Here is a 17,450-nt window from a genome sequence, read left to right as displayed (position 1 = left end):
CACAATCTATTCTATAGTCTCTCAGTGTTATAGAAAAGAGATGTTTACTTTTCTATGCTCTTTTAGTATCTGATCCTTCAGCCTTGCTTCAAATATTTCCAGATGTTTTAGTCCCTCTCTTCATATCTCTGTGAAATCATTACAAGATGCAGTGGACAAATCTAGGCTACTCATCCATAATAAATGGCGGGTTCTTGTCTGAATGAGACTTAGTCTGTCCTGAGAAGCTCACTCATTGGAGGAAATTGGATGGGCAACGTAAGCGCTTCTCTTGAATGGGAAAATAGCAGAGGGGGAAAAAAAACGTGCTGTGCAACACACACACACACACACACACACACACACACACACACACACCAGGCTGACAGTAGCCAAGCAGCGGCTACTGAGAGACACACACACGGACTGAGTCTCTTGATGAAAGCACAAGAAGGACCTCATTATCATTTTTTGGGAGTAAAGGCAGGAGTTGGTGTTTTTTTAAATTACAGGATTCGCGTCATTGCGAGCCGTGCGCGCATTCCTCAGCAGGATTTGCGCATCTCCAAATGCAAATTGTTTTCTGCTTTCCGCGAGAGCGTTGTTTTAATTTCCCTGCCCAGCAGAAAGCTCACATAGTCATGCTCCAGCGGCGACTGGCGAAGCTTTTCATCTGAAATTCTTGTTAAAAAAAGAAAAAGAAAATGGAACAACAGCTCCCAAAACCAGAAAGCAAAAACATGGATTCGTGTCTGAGGCGACTGAAGCAAGAACTGGTATGTTGTGCTGTACACTGTACTTCTATGATTGCTACCAGCGCTGAATAATGTTGTTCGACTTTTTAATGTGCATATTTAACATGTGGCATTTTTAATGTGCATTGGTACACTTATGTTCGCGCCAACAAAAACAAAAAAAATGACAAAACAACATCAGATGTGGCGCTTTCTTTGCATAGTGTGTATCCCGGCAGATCTCTCATATTCTAGTAGTTTCGCTTCAGTTGGGGGTGCATGTGTATTTTTTGAAATCGCATTAATCTGTGTAGGCTTAAAGCTTTGAGCACACCAGAGGCATGTGTGCATCTGGGACAGATGTTTCAAGCTTAATGAGCTAAACACAGTTTCTCCTCTTCTCTCAAGGAAGGACTGTTCTTAGGACGACTCCTAAAATAAATACGTGTAAGATTTGTAGTAAATGTAATCATGTGTTGCAATAGACTCGAGCTGAATTGATTAATCATACGATGGAAATTTTTCCAATAACTATTTTTTGATTTTTGAAAAATCCAAGAGTTTGCTGGTTCTGGCTGCTTAAATGTGAGGAGTTGCTTCTTTTATCGGTTTAATATCATCCTAAACTGAATATCTTTGGGTTTTTGGACTGTTGATCGATATTTTAAAACTTCATTTTGAGCTCTGGGAACCATTTTATACCAAACAAACAATATATTAATTAAGAAAATAACCAATAAATAAGCCAATAAAGAAAATAATCATTTGTTGCAGCCCTACAACAGACCCGCTGTAAGGTCTGGCTTTGAGTGAAATTGGCTGTCACTGAGAGTTTCATCACATTATGCCCTAAATGAATATGTTCACATCTCCTCCCCTCTAATAAACAACTGTGTGGCAAATTTAGAGTGCTATCTCTTACCCCCGTTCTTGAAATGTAAAAACAAAATCTGTAAACTGCACCCTAATAAACAAATCTTTTGGCAGTGACACAATATAGACCCGTTTTCAAAGGAGCCTTAACTGGCACAGATTTCATTTGGAATCATCTTCAAAGCAGACACAGATTTATTATATATATATATATATATATATATATATATATATATATATATATATATATATATATTTTAATCCAGCCATTGGCCCACAGAAAAGCCTCGCATGGCTGCGTGTTTTGCAACATGATCTGCTCTGTGACTTCTGTGAATTTGCTTCTCCAAATTAGCCACACGTCTGTGAAGTGGCACTTGGGGTTTTAGGGGAGTAGACGTTGATGCCAGGGAGGACATGTTGCGTTAGAGCTGCCATATCGCAGATTGGTAACGCAACAGAAAAAGTGTCGAGCCACGCCGGGGATCAAACAGGAGAACAGAGAGCAGATGCCGGTTAAAAAGCCAAGCCAGTCTTCCTCCTGCAAAGGAGCATGTGGGATGCAATCTGTTGTCCAGAAAAATGAGGGGTGTCCATGCCAAGGTTGTCACTTTTCCTTGGGCTGTGACAGATTTTCATCTTGTGCTCACTGGAGAGCGGTAAACCAGCTCCATCTGCAACGCAGAGATCGCAAACATCTAACGATCGAATGACACCTGCTGCCTGCCGACTCGAGTCGTTCTTCAATATCAATATTCAAAAGGACCGTTCCAGTTGTTTTGCATGTTTCAGTCCATTTACTACAAATCACAATCACCTTTAATCTCAGATAACTAATTGTGCAAACCATGCTGCTGTGTTAAAGACATTTCTCAGTTTCAGGAAGCCCTTGGTTTTCAGTTAGCAGACTGTTAAAATGAGCTTGAGTTGTGCAATCCATCCTCCTCAATATCAAGTCTTAGTGAATTTAGTCAAAGATACATCATCGTTATAATGCAGATTGATTTCACTGCACTACATTACCCATGCTACTGTGACTTTGACTATAATTAATGTAGACTTGATGTTCAGGGTAATAACTGCACAATTTAAGCCCGTTTAAATGAGCCTGATGATCAAACTGAATTGAACATTTTTCACTTCATTATTCCGTGTGACGTTGTGTTTATGGTAGCCGTTTTCTGTTTGGAAGGTGTCATTATTATTTAAAAGTTCTTTAAAATCGCCATATAAGAGACCTGTACAGCTGCGTCGATCTCATCCAGTCATCGTTGTATGGCCGTTTTCTTTCTGTCTCTATATTTCCTGCTGTTTGCAAGAAGATGATCCTCATCTTTAAACCCATCTCCCATTAATGAGCACAATACCAAACCTCTTTGAAACACTTAAAAATCAAAAGATGTGGGCAGCGACTCAAAGGTCTGGAACCAGGCCGCGTTTCAAGAGTTTGCTGATTGATTTTCCTACCCTGTGGAAATGGCCGGACACTAATGGCTGCCAGGAACAGGAGGGAAAATACATTCAAAAAGACCTAAAATTGTACAGCAAGAATTTGAAAACGGTTACCAACTTCGTTAAGCTCACATGATTTTAAATAAGGAGATGAAACTTGCAAAAAATGAATGTGAGCACGATGTTAATTACAACGGTGAACTCAGTGCTCCACAACCTGACACCCAATGCACCATCAGCTCTATAAGAAGAAGAGTGTCATACGAAAGTGTGAACACTGTGTCGGGGGTCAGCGTTAGGTCACGCTGGAACATTTGACCCTTCACCCGACGAGGTCTGAGGCTATTTCTCCTAACTGCTGACCACATCAAACACGACGGTGATGCTAAAACTCAAAAAGTGGACAGATTACTTATAAAAGGCAGGAACGTTTCATCATTTGTCATCTTTCGACTAACTGAAAACAGAGTTTGTCAACAGGCTGTTAGCTCCCATTTGTTCCTATAAAAAGCATCGCAAGGCTCCATAGAAATCCTGAGGATATAACGGTAACAATGAAATATTTTTAAGCTCCTGCATGCATGACTCATTATTCACACAACAGACAAAGAGTCATGAAAGAAACCCACCATAAGCCCTTCCTGCCTGCGTAGAGTCGAAGTTACAAATGCTGACATGCCTTTGAGTCATCTCGGCTAAATGTAGGGTTCACACCTGCATTTCAGACACTAAAGCATAAATCAAACCTTTTGATGTCATTACTGTTGAAGCTGATTTCATATGCATCATACTCCTTTATCCCTTTCACACCTGGGGCACATTTCAAAACATGACTGGTGTTGAATTCCAAGCTGACAAAGAGCATGAGGTCATGAAATCTGAGAAAAATTGAGTTTAGTGTAGTCTGGAAAGCTTGTGTGCCTCAAATCGACTCCTTCTTTGTTACCTTTAGGGTGTGGGATCAGAAAAGTGCACACAACACAAAGAAGTGTAGTGGTATAACTTTAAGCTTGTTTGTTTGGAGACTACCTCGTGGCTCCCGTTCTCCAACCTGCCCTTCCTTCCCCTCGACTAAAATTGGCCTTCCTCTCGGTGGCAGCGGTGGGGTTTTGCATGGGTGATCATTGTGTTTGAGATGGAACCGCTAACCTTTTAAACAAACACTGTTTATCATTATGAGACCGCGCACATAGACCTGCTTCATCTCGGTTCACCGAATGGAAACCACCACTGAAGAGACAATTGAGTGGTTAATGTGACCTGGTCTGTTATCGAGTTGTGTCTCTTCTCTCCTCTGTTTGCTTTCATTTGAGGAAAAATATGTGGATTATTTCTCATGGGTGTTGCTCTGACTGAGGTTTAGGTCAATATTGTGCTTTCTCATGTTGTCGTGTCTTTGGGAGCTTCAAATTACATTTTGTCTGACATTATTGCTTTGTCTGTGGCAGAAAGAAATTGGATTTTTGGAATTCTTCTGCTACTAAAATGAAAGATGTGTTGTAGAATGTATTAATGCAGAAATAATTGATTAGCTGGCAAAACAAGCTGTAAACAGAACATTATCATTATATCACCGTATTAAGTTGTTGTGGTAAATATGTTATCATACAGCAACAACATTAACATTTATTTAGAGTCATGTTTCTGGACACCTGACAAATGTAAGTCCAATATTCAATCTCTTTTAGCTTTTTCTTTGGTCTCCACAAATTCCTAGGGAAATATCAGTCTCTTCCGCTGTTAAGGCTCCATAATGTTCACCAGCTAGTCATTAACTTTGTCTGTCTGCTGTGCAGGTGCTGTGCAGGTAGTGCACAGTGGGTTTGTCTTCTTTCTTTCTTTCTAAATTCAGCTGCCTGACCAATCAATGAGATCAGTGAGAGTGAATCCAAACGATAAAGTTGCAGGACGTAAAACCAAAACAATGAGCTGAAAGATGCTAAAACGCTCAGTAGAGCTAAAAGGAAACTGCAGATGTGCGTGATAATTCTCTGCGGGTTCATCAATACATTACACAGTCATTTGATCAATTGTGAGTGCAGCTTTAAAGTGGCCCATTGACTCTCATCGTATTTATAACACAGCACCTGCATACAGTACAAACTTCAAATTCCCAAATGCTCCGTAATCCACAACTACATGAGCATATTATGATGTGCATTATGGAGTATATAATGCATTAATGGAGGCACATTCACTCCAGATAAATCACTTAACTCAATGAGATTTAAATGCTGCACAAAAATCAAGCCACTCATCATGAAAGCTTTTGATGTTAGACTAAGAGGGGGCGGGATCTGGGAGTCTCTGCAAAATTAACGCGTCACACTTGATGTCAAAACTGTGGGCTGAAGAAGTGGCGGGGCACTTTCACTGCCTACATACGAAGCTGCTGACATCAACTGCTGCGCCATCAAAAGATCTGACTAACGATCATTGCTTCCACTGAAGATTTTCAGCCAGGAAGACAACAGATTGTGTCCCAGATTCTCCAAATATCATCTGCCAAAGATGATGATATGGATCCTAATCATCCTGTGTCTCCCACAGCAATATCATTTCTTTTGATGGCGTAAATTAGCCTTAGCAGGAAACAAACCATTAAACCACCTCCCGTCTCTGAAAAGGCCGTCAGGGAGTCTTTGCTGGGCAGCAGGTCAGAGAAGCAGCGATGCATTTGTTTGAGATTTCTACTGCTACCCCTAAACAACAGGAGGTGAATGCCATTTTTTATAAATGTAGGAGCATCATATCTGTATCCCCATTACTCACCCACAGAACTCGCTCTCAGGAGATTTCACAGGGACTATTTTTTCTGGTAGAAAGTAGTTCCAATAAAAAGTGTTCACAGTGAGGTCTAAAGATTATATAACAAGCCCACCAAAATAAACAACAACATACATCATTTATCACAAAATTCCCTATTTAAGCATTCTTTGGATTTGACGGTGGCAAAAATAGTCTGGTTGGATTTAGGCATTGATCATGAATCAACACGCTCAACCTTACGTTTAGAAGGATGAGATTGAGGATTGAGGATGAGCATGTGATTAGGAAAAGATGAGGTTTTGGTTAAAATAACAAAAAAAAAGAAAACATCTTCGATATAGAACGATCATGTTCATGGTTAAAAGAACCAATCGTTGACTCTTGGTTTTAAACATGTTGGGAGGAGCAGCCTCCATTTCCAAGTCTGACATTTTGTCGTCATGTAGCCACTAAAGGCCCTTTAGTAAAGGGGCTTTGTAAGCTTAACATAGACATTGCATCTAGGCATTTGCACAGATGACAGGTGCTGTCAGTTTCTTGGGGGGGGGGAGGGGTTACTGGATGTTTTTTTTAGTGCTGTGGGCATCAACAAATAAATTCCTAATTTATCTCAATTGTATCGGGTGGAGAGAGATAAATATCTCAAAATCTGCACAAAAACATCTGCCAGGCTATTTACTACTGTTGGAGCAAATGTTGTTTTCTAATTTACGTAAACCAACACTTTAAAGTCCTGCCTCATGCGAGTACTCGTCATATAGATAGAAAATGTGAAAGTCTCCACTTAACAACATTTGTCATGACATCATACGAGAGGTATTCGTGTCCCACGCTCCTCTGTTGAACATTATTCACACTTCTTCCTCTCCTGAACATGACCCAGAGGACATTCGGGCCAAACAGTCACCATGTAACCTTTTTTGTCAAAAGGAGGCATTCATTGCCGTGTGCACAGTCATTTATTTATTTCAGTGAATGCTCCACATCTTTTATTGCCTTCTTGGTAGCGACCTCGGGGCTGTCCACAGCAGTGTGTGGCGTGTCCAGCAGCTCAGTCACAGAGACCCTCTCTGTATCCCCCGGACAGAGACCCCATTCCTGTCCTTGACCCACACAGCCCACCATTCATTTTTAATTAGGGGTGGAGGTGGAGGGAGGGTGGAGTAAACTAGCTACTGCTGCTGGCCAGCTCCTTCTAAACAGGAAGACCTTTTGGGTCTGATAACCTTGGCCTCACTGTTTCCTCCCCCTCCAGTCAATAACAAATAAACAACAACAGTGAATAGCTTGTGTTTTATAGCCGGCATAGAGCGCTGGTTTGTTTTTGAGTTCTGGTTTGTGCGTTTATGTCCCACCCAACAATGTAGTTAATATATATCAGCGAACACAACATGCAAGCACACACACACACACACACACACACACACACACACATACGAGCCTCATTAAAAAGACACTGACTTCATTCAAGCGAGGCATGTTTGGACATGTTTGGATGTGTGAGCTCAGTGTGTTTGTACAGTGAATAACAGTGAATATTTGTTCCCCTCCCTGACTGGAGGTTATATCAAGAGAGCTCGATCTCAGCATTGATTTATTTATACTTTGGAGGTATTTAATTTACTTGCATGCGTATTGAATGGTTTTTGGATGCATCTTCACAGTAAATGGACCTTGACATGAGAATATAAAGAATCACCAATCAATTATTTTTAAATTAAAATGGCCTCCATTCAACATTAATTCAAGACTGCCAGCCATTGTTCTTAAACTTTGAAGCATTCAGCCTTTAATTGACAATTATGTCTGGTTGGCTGGCATCACTGCAGCCAAAGAAGAAGCAATGGGGGATGAAGGGGGAGAATCTGGACAGCGCTTGTTTGGCTTTCTTTCATTCATTCTGCTGATTTTCACTCAGCTTGCTGTTTTACACTGATCTTTTTATAGAAATACACACTTGATGGATTAAATAGTTAATATAGTTTTGAAGCTTGAGTTGAAAAAGAAGATTTAACTAAACTTAACAAAACTGGGTTAATGAGGGTGGTGTTTATGGACAGTACAAACATTCCCTGCAGACCCAATGTCATCAAAGTTCTCTTAATAAATAAGATTAGACAGACTTTGTTTCTGGGGAAGACCTTAAGGGACTTGTGTACGTCCTGTCAGGTCTGTGTCTTTCTCCTAATGGAGGCCATGAGCTGATTCACAGATTGTAAACGTGACACATCTCAGGATGAACAACATCTTTGTTTAAACTAGAAAACGCCACAAGACGTTATTTTAAAGTCACTGTTGGCATCCTGAGCAGACGGCAGAATGAAGGTTGAAAAGGCTGACATATTTGGGACACAAAGTTCAGTCTTTAAATGGCAGCGGAGTGCCTGGAGTTAGTTGGCATGGTAAAGGTGAAATAATAAGGGTTTAGTTCACTACTGTTCTCCTGTTTGTTCCGCAGGGCACAATATGAATTATTAATGTAGCCTAAGAATAGAATTGCAAGTAAATAACTCGGTGTTTTTTTAAATAACCAGGGGAAACGCCTGCATTTTGGGAATAATGAAGAAGTTGCATGTGAGTGTTAAATTAGGGTTTCTCTTTGCTTAGAGTGTGCAAACAGGTGCGGCTCTTCTAGACTGCATGAGAACTGTGTGCTTATCAGATAATATTTCAAAAACAGATTTAATACATTTAAGTGGTCCAGATTTCACCGGCAGATCAGAGTGCGGTAATCCCTCAGCTGATCCCTGCATAAACTTTACCGAAGCCACATGTCTGCCTCTGAAGATGTAACGACAATGCATAACTCCGCACGTCATCTTGTTGACCTTTGATGTGGAGGAAAGTAAACCAAAATGATGTACTCTCTCCCAGCTTCTCCCAGGACACAGCCAATTACAGTTAATGAAGTCAGACATATGTGGAAGACAAAAAGACAAGAGACAACCCGATTGTGCTAATTACATGTACCTTCGCTGCCTAATATAATGAGCCATCGGGAAGCTCGGGGGCTTTTGTTCCCGGCATGTGCATTGATAGGCTTATTATCTCATCTTAGAGGCTGTTCACGCCCCTGTGCACCTACTCAGCCATATGTTATTGATGATCAGAGTGTTTTAACCCGGAGGATAATGTTAATGGTGCAGGTGCATCTGAGAAGTGTCAAGATACAGACCATGTGAAGTGACCTTGAGTATATAGTGCTGAATCAATTAGCAGAGAATTAATTACACAACAATTTATACATTAAGTGATTTTTCAAGTAAGCATGCCAAACATCTTCAGCTTCTAACTTCTTAATATGTCCTGCTGTTCCTCTGCTGGTTTTAGACCAACAACAAAAAAGCTATTTGTAGACATCAAGGGGACAAATGTCCATCCCTGAGACATTTCAGCAAAAATAACAAATGCTAAAGAAAAAGTCAGGTGATCACCAAAGTCAGTAAGCTTTATCCTCCGGGGTACAAATGTTGTTTAGATATTTCAGTCTGGACCAAAAAACTGATATTACTAATCCTGGAGCCTAATACAAGTAATTAGGGCTAACAATAATAAAAGGTTTTCTCATGGTTACAGTAACATTTGTTCCACATTCTGCAACAGTCCCTGCTCTCACGGTGCTTATATGTTGCTTTGTGTATGATGCTGTACCGTCAGTTGTCTTACGCAGCTACTTTTCCCACCCTGGGGGTCAAAACACTGCTCCCTCAAGATTAAGTATCACAGCCTGGCGATGTTACACCCCCCCCCTCCCCAATTCTATAACCTCCCTCATGTGTTCTTATGGTGTCATCCATAATTAAATCCATCAACAGTTTTCTCTTCGACATCTAAACATATGGCGAGGAATCCCTCCCCGTCACACAACCCTCCTCCCCTCTTTCTCCCCTTCCCCATCCCTACTCATCCGGCTGACTCTCACCATCCCTCTCACTCGCCGTCTCCCCTCTCGCTCCTCTCATTGTCAGTCCGTTTCCGCCTGAGTGACCCCGCCCCCCCCCCACCGTTTGGGGATTACAGTCTAGACGGGCAGCGCTGATTGGCTGTCACGCCCGGCGGTGTCCCCCGATTGGAGAGAGATACATATAGGGGCAGTCAGACTGATCCGTTTGAAAGGTGAGAGACAGTGAGAGGCTGGTAGAGGTGCAGACTAACAACAACAACAGGGAGACAGACAGGATATCTATACCTCGCTTTGTGACAGTTTATAGAAGGTAGGTTTGGGTTTGGATTTCTAAAGATTTAAAACTTTTGTTTTATAGTCTTGGAAGTTGTTGTTTTTCATTTTCAGATATTCTGTATTCAGTACTGACATCATGTAGCTGATGTTATCATAGAGGCCTGTTTTATGTGCAATAAACGGCATTTATGTTTAGTTGGCGGTTAACTATGTTGTTGCGGTTTAACCGACAGATGCTGACAGACAGGTTGGTTCGTAGAGAAAAGAAGTGTTGATCAGTGTCGTCTGCTGTAGGCGTGTTTTAGAAGTTTTGAATCAACCTTTTCCCGCAGACTACAGGCATGTTTTTCAAAAGTCCTTACATGCTTTCTCTCATCTTCATACAAACGTTTTTTTTTTGTTAAATAAAAGAAGGGCTCCCGGCAGGTTTACAATGTAAGCATTTTCACCTGTTGTTACATAAAGAGAACGATTCAAAAAAGGTCAGGGTCAAATGATTCAAGCCTACAAGTTAGACACAGGTCAGGATGCTGCCTCTGGGCTTTCTGTCTGCCTTCAGGAGAAGACTGTTAGTGCAGATCACATGACACGGGCTCTTAAAACAGATGAGAGCAGAAAGAGAGAGGAGGAAGAGGATGAAAGCAGAGTGTATGATTACTGCTGCACAGAGGGAAATACGAGTGAAGACAAAGAGCTCGGAGGAGGGAGCAAATATGGATTAAAGTACTGTAAATTGATGGAAAAACAGAGAGTAGAAGAGTAAAAGACTGAGAAAAAATGGAAAGCTAGTCTGTTTTACAGCTGTCGTGGTTTGGATCCTGACTCGTACGCAAGCCATATGGGACCCTGGCCTGTCATCCAAAACTAGGTCACATGACCCATAATTATACAAGGTGCACAGCCTGAAACACACAAGAGAAGAGTTCAACTGACACAGAGACAAAAAGCACGACTGTTACTGTGATTTTTCATGTATTTAAAGCCTTTGATACTGCCAGTTAAGGGTGTGTAATTGGATTTGTGCTGGTGCTGAGATAAATGATGAAGAAGAGGGGGGGTAGTGATTAAATCTTTGATGGATAACATGGGTCCTGCAGAAGGCTGAGGAGTCAAATGATTGAATTGATGAACTCTACAAGGCCTTTAGCTGTTAAACCGAACTGGACATTTTAGATTTTGTCTCTTATCATTCATCTCTTTCTCTCTGTCTCTCTGTCTCTCTGCAGCTGTGTATGAAAGAAGCCGGAGATGGCCTCCACGATCAGATGAATTCAATGATGGGAGCCCTCCAGGAACTCAAGCTCCTTCAGGTTCAGACAGCGCTAGAAAACCTCGACATTTCAGGTCGGCCAATTAACAGAGGACTCCAACATCCAGCTTTCCCTGAAGCGTCAGCTACACCGGCTTCAACCTCAGGCAAGGACCACGGGTCCTGCTTTACCCAAAACATGCCCAAGGAGCCCAGCCCGAGTCCAATGCCAAGTCCATCGCTGGAGAGCAGAAACACCTACAGCCGAGACGACAGGAGCCTGTCTCGAAACAGAAGCAGCCTGGGAACCTCGTCTTCCTCGGCATCCAGCCTCGACAGTGAGCTTGAGGGAAGTAAAAGAGGCGCACGAAACGTCAGAAGTGAGAATGACCTTGAGTCTATACCGAAGAGGTGGTCCGGATATTCAGCCCCACAGGTGGATTTCTACGGACCAATGGTAGGAAACCCTCCACCGGAGCCCTACACTCAGCCTCAGGCTCCCCGTCGTGCTCAGGCAGTGGACCTTCCTGGGATCCTGTACAGCCTCTCCAGAGAAGGCCCTTCATTGGACAGCGACTACTCCCAGGACAGCACAGATGATGCCAGCGACTGGACTTCTTCGCTCATGAGCCGCAGCCGCAACCGTCAGCCGTTAGTGCTGGGCGACAACGTCTTCGCCGACCTCGTGGGAAACTGGCTGGACCTTCCTGAGGTGGAGAGGGAAGAGGTGGAAGAAGATGAGAGAAGGAAGATGAGGGAGGAGAGCATAGCGGACGGAGGGGCGGACAGGCCGGACACTCCAGCTCACCCTCTCCGCCTCAGCCGCTCGCAGGAGATCTGCAGGAAGTTCTCATTAACCACAAACATTTTCAAGAAGTTCCTGCGCAGCGTCCGGCCCGACAGGGACAAGCTGCTCAAGGAGAGGCCCGGCTGGATGGCTCCTGAGTTGACAGAGGGAGACCTCTTCAAAAGGCCAAAGAAAGTGGCTCCTAAAAGTTCAAAAGGCAGCTTCTACCTGCCCTTCTGGGCAAATGGACAGGAGGGCAAAGGCAGGCCGTGTCCTCATCTAGCTGAAGCAGAGAGGAACCATCAACACCACTTCCCCCAGATCCACCAGCAGCCATTTGCTGGGATTTATTTAGACAGGAGACAGCCTGGTGTGGAGAAAATGCAGCCCTTGTTTGACTACAACACAGCTGTGTGGGTTTGACTGAGTCACGGGCCAACAGACTGTCAGTGATGCCAAACTAAGTGAGTGACAGGTGCTGGGGGGGATTCTTGCTGTGCTGGAGGGGGAATGAAGGAGAGGCTTTGCCACAGTTATCTTCCAAAAATGAACCGATGAACTTCACACCCACAACGAGATTATCAGGGCAACATTTTGTCTGACAATCCAAAAAACCTAAACCTCGTTTGCTGTGTGTGTCCGAGTGCGTGAGTGTGTGCTGAAGAGTGTGAGACAGCGTTAGCGAGACATTTTTTGAGGACTTATGCTGCAAGTTTTGTATTATTCAAACGTCTTGTTATGTGTGAGTGCATGTATGACTGGGGTCTCTGGATGTCTTAAAAGACGGTACATTGAAATGGACATCTTTCTCAGAATGTCTCCATCATTACAGATCTTCATAGAAGAATCCACAAACCTTCTCACCGCTATTCTACAGGACTCTCATATCTCACTTCTTTGCATCTATGAGTAGAAAACACCAACTGCTAGATTGCATGGATAGCGTTTTTATAAGTGATGCTTCAAACAGCTGTTACTGAACGCACTGCCACTAGACACAGTCACAAGATCACTCTTGTTTCCCACAGGCCTCGAGATGCCTTGGAAACTCAGGTTTAACTGAACCCGTCCGTCTCATTCACCTTGCTCAGGGAATGAATGTTACACACAGGAGTCAGCTATGAGACACTGCCGCATTTAAGTGTGTTTCAACTACAGTTTAGAGAAGTCTGGCCTCGTCTCATCTTGACTAGAAATACGCAACAGCAATACAGCGCATGAATAATTAAAACATTGCATATTGAATTTTGAGATTCATCCCTCATCATCAGCAATGTTGTGCTGGCGGTCATGTTAATGTTGAGTCAACTGTCAGACAAAGGACGGGGTAAAGATGGCACAGCCAACCACGAGTACCGACTGACTGACATCTGGTACCCGGTCGTTATGTAAAGCTTGTTCGCCACAGCCTCGAAGAAGATGCAAAACGGGCTCCAAAATCCAAAAGCTTTAAGAATTAATTGAATTATGGCGATGGTAACACACACACACACACACACACACACACACACACACACACACACACACACACACATCTCCATCAGACAGGATCAATGTACAGAGCATTGTACATATTTGTCATTAACCACACAGCAGCAATAACAAACATTTACTGTAATATCCCATCGCATGGTTTTCATTCTTCTGCACGGATAAATATGTCACAGTAACATTACAATAAACAACCACACATGTATTTAAACCACAGACTGTTGAGTTCATCTTACAGTATCTATTCTCTTGTATCATAATAAACTGCTTCAGTGTGTTTGATTTCAAGCGGCATCATTACAGTTAAAAACGAAAACTACAGCTTCCGTCACACAATTCACAGAAATATCAGGATTCCCTCAGGATTATACAATATCACTGCCCGCTCTGACTCAAAATACTTTGTTTTATAGAGGACCACTGTTATGCAAGGACAATCTGATACTCTTACTTCTTATAATTATGAAAAAAAACAGTTAATTTCACTCCGTTTTAAATGGGATCCCAGACCAATCAACTTTGCCAGCAGGGATTAAGGCCTGAGGTCTTTTGAGTGTCTTGGCCAGTCGATCCATATGGTGTTGTCTCAGTATTCAGGTCAATACAGGCATACTGGACCTTCAGAGGGTCCAACACACACAGATGGTTTCTGCTCAGAGGGTCTCACAGTGTGAGATGTCATGTCATACAGAATATGTATGTAAATGTTACATTTGTTTCCTTCTATTTACAGTTGTCTAAGTGTCATTTTCAGCACTGTTGTTGATATTTTTCATCAGGGTTCTGCGAACCTTCAGTTGTGATTATGTGTCATGTGCACTGTCTCTTTGTAAATTAAATCTGTTTTCAGAAAGAAATGTTACTCTGTGTCTTGACTTTGGTTTTGTGTATCAACTGTTGAATCTGTTATCGATTAGGCATAGCGTGGTATGGAAAACTTGTACTCGCATATATTTGAAATCACATTCTGCAAACAATCTGACTTTTGTTCAGCTGGTATCAAGCGAATATTTTCAAATGTAGTTCTTACTACATTTAGAACAGCACCCCATTAACGCTTATATATTCATAACCTAGCATGCAAAATAAAGTAAAAAAATAAAAGACTAAAAAGTAAAAAAACTGCAACAAATGAAGTAAAATATCAGACTTCAGCAAGCAGCTTTTGCTTTCAGCCGTAGCTCTCAGTGTGATTTGTTTTCCGCTCTGCTCTGCATCCTCACAACAGCAAAGTGCTGCTGCATGACTAAAAGGTTCATTGAGGCCAAAGCCAGCAAGTCACTCACTGCCTGTGCATCAACTGTGCACTAAATTGATTCTAAATCTGTACAACACACTCCATCAGGGTCTTCAATAAATAAACAAAAGCATCATGAACTCTGCAGCCCTGCAGTTCATCACAGGCTCTCCGTGACACTCAATCCCTGAGATGCTTTTTTATGAGATACACATCAAACCACATCAATCAGTTCATCTTTCGGTCCTCGAGCACTTCATCCAAGAAAAGCAAGTAATACCTACTGCAGAGGTCGTGAGCGGTTATAAAACATATCTGCTCTACAGTGTAGAATAACATGATATTCTCTGGCTCTGTTGGAGCTGAAACCATTGAACTATATATTGATTTATTGATTAATAGAAGCTCAACAACTATTTTTATTAAAATGTAATCGGTTTTTTTTCGAGCAACAATGCCAGATTACAGGTTACAGGTTACAGGTTATTTTGACTGAATGTATTTGGGTTTTGACTGTTGGTTAGACAAAACACGTCATTTGAAGACGTCATCTTGGAGTATTAGTTACAGCCCCAGAGTAGTTTCTGTTGCTGCATACTACATTTCATAATTTTATTCGTCTGATTGTTCGTTAGACATGAGTGGGCTTTTCTTCTTTTGTGTGAAGTCATTTGAGACATTTTCTTCTTTTGTGTGAAGTCATTTGAGACACTCAGTCAAAGAGATACATAAATAAACAAACTTGACATAAGGAGGCCGAAAACAAAGATGCTTTTAACACAAAACTGTTGCAGTTTCTAAAAACTGGTGTTTAACATCTTCCCCACAAGTAATAAACCATCTATCTGCCAAATGTGTACGGATCAATATTCTCTCAGTTTTAATACCAGGAACACATTATAGCTTTATATAACACTCCACACACAGGTCAGTGAGCATTCAAGATTACAAAAAGAGAGTCTGAGTTTATTTAGAGATGGACTAAGAATAATCTGTGTGTGTGAGTGAGTGAGTGAGTGCGTGCGTGCGTGCGTGCGTGCGTGCGTGCGTGCGTGAATGTTTGTGACAACAGCTGCAACTGTAGTCCCTTTTTTTTCTGGTTTAGTTCCCCCCGGGATCCCAGCAGTGGACGCTGACTACACCCCCCCCCCCCCCCTCCTCCTCCTCCCTCCCTCCTCTCCGCTCCTCTCCTCTCCTCTCTGGTCCTAGCTAGTCAGCTGTCGCTCTCTCACAGTCTCACAGCACTACACTCCCACTCCAAATCTGGGGCATGCAGCACAGTAGTAAAACTTTATAAGCCAGAGAGTCTGCAGAGCTCAGATTCAAACGAGGACTGAACACAAAGACGGGTCATGTTACGATTCAGTCAACTGCAACTTATTGCATAACGATGGGTCGTGTGTGATGATCATATAAAGAAAGATCATCATCAGTGGGGGGACGGGTGAATGGGGAATGCAGTGTATGCATTTATGTGTGCATGTATGATTCTGTGACCCCTCCGGGTCCCACTGTAGGCTAATTTCTTGCTCAGCGCTCCTCTTTCAATAAGCCCTCAGCTGTGTAGCCGCACAGCTCTACCTTGGCCCTCAGGAATGCGCTCGTGTTTCACTTTTTATAATCGTCAGCAACTAAAAGTCCAGAATCGTCACTCAGTGCGGCTTTCTGCAAGGAGTTCCCACAGGAAACATGAGATCTCTTCACACACACTCACACATGCTAAAGCTGGCAAAACCATAGGTCATTTGTAGTAGCACATAAACACCCTCACTTTTGGAAATGAAAGACTACATCTTAAAGCCACAAAGCAGAGACAGATTTGGCAGAGAGATAAATGCAAGAGTTAATTCTAGGGCGAATTATTTGGGATTTAACATCTGGCCTCTGTGTGGTGCAATGCTTATCGTACGAGATATATCTCACTCTCTCTTGTTCTGCTAATGCGTGCAAAGTGGAACTTCACAGACATGAAACGATGTTGCATTAAACATTATTAACCCCGGCATGTAATGAGGTGAAAGGGGGGCAGCTTTACACCACAAATGCATTAATTACGCTTTAAAGGAGGTTCATCGCATTAACATATGCTCTTAGTCATTTTTGCATGTGCAATTAAACACGTTCAATGTGTACACCCGTAAAAGCTAATGTGCAAGAGTGTAAATTACGGGAGTGTATATGCACGAGTCAAACAAATATGTGAATTTGTGGATCAATAAGAATATGCAATTTAAGATATAACATAATGCACAGAAAACAGCACTACTAGGCTAATATCCGAGCAAATATATCAAACATTTACAAGTTCCAGCATCTCAAATGTGAGATTTGTAATGCTCGCCTTTGCCTTGTAGTATGACTACAAAGAAAACATCTTTGGGTTGTGGACTGTTGGTCAAATAAACAGGGAATAGGAATATAGTGATAAGAATAGTATAAGTTGAAGCTCCGATTGATATTATAATATTATAATGTGCACAGGCATCATTTGTGCCATTTAAACACCTTGCAAAGACGGTGATGTGAGTAGTCGTAGTGCAGTAGATCTACAGGTCTTGCTCGTCGGCCATTTGTGAACAAAATGCATCCGTTGACATCATATGATAAAATGCACTAAAACTGTTCCCCAATGTTCTTCATTAGTGGGATACGTTTCTGAACATAGAACTTGTATTTAACAATGGATCTCAGCAGTGCTG

General features: G+C 42.1%; 1 protein-coding gene across 1 annotated transcript; it reads left to right on the top strand.

Moving 5' to 3' along the window:
• Nucleotides 1-438: 438 nt before the first annotated feature.
• On the top strand, nt 439-14,359 carry inka2 (inka box actin regulator 2). Its single transcript, XM_029431929.1, has 2 exons — nt 439-755; nt 11,214-14,359. The coding sequence occupies exons 1-2, from the start codon at nt 684-686 to the stop codon at nt 12,444-12,446; spliced, it is 1,305 nt and encodes a 434-aa protein (XP_029287789.1). The 5' UTR covers nt 439-683; the 3' UTR covers nt 12,447-14,359.
• Nucleotides 14,360-17,450: the final 3,091 nt, after the last annotated feature.

This window comes from Cottoperca gobio, chromosome 5 (assembly GCF_900634415.1).
Source record: "Cottoperca gobio chromosome 5, fCotGob3.1, whole genome shotgun sequence".
Lineage (NCBI taxonomy): Eukaryota > Metazoa > Chordata > Actinopteri > Perciformes > Bovichtidae > Cottoperca > Cottoperca gobio.
This window is presented reverse-complemented; position numbering and strand designations above follow the sequence as displayed.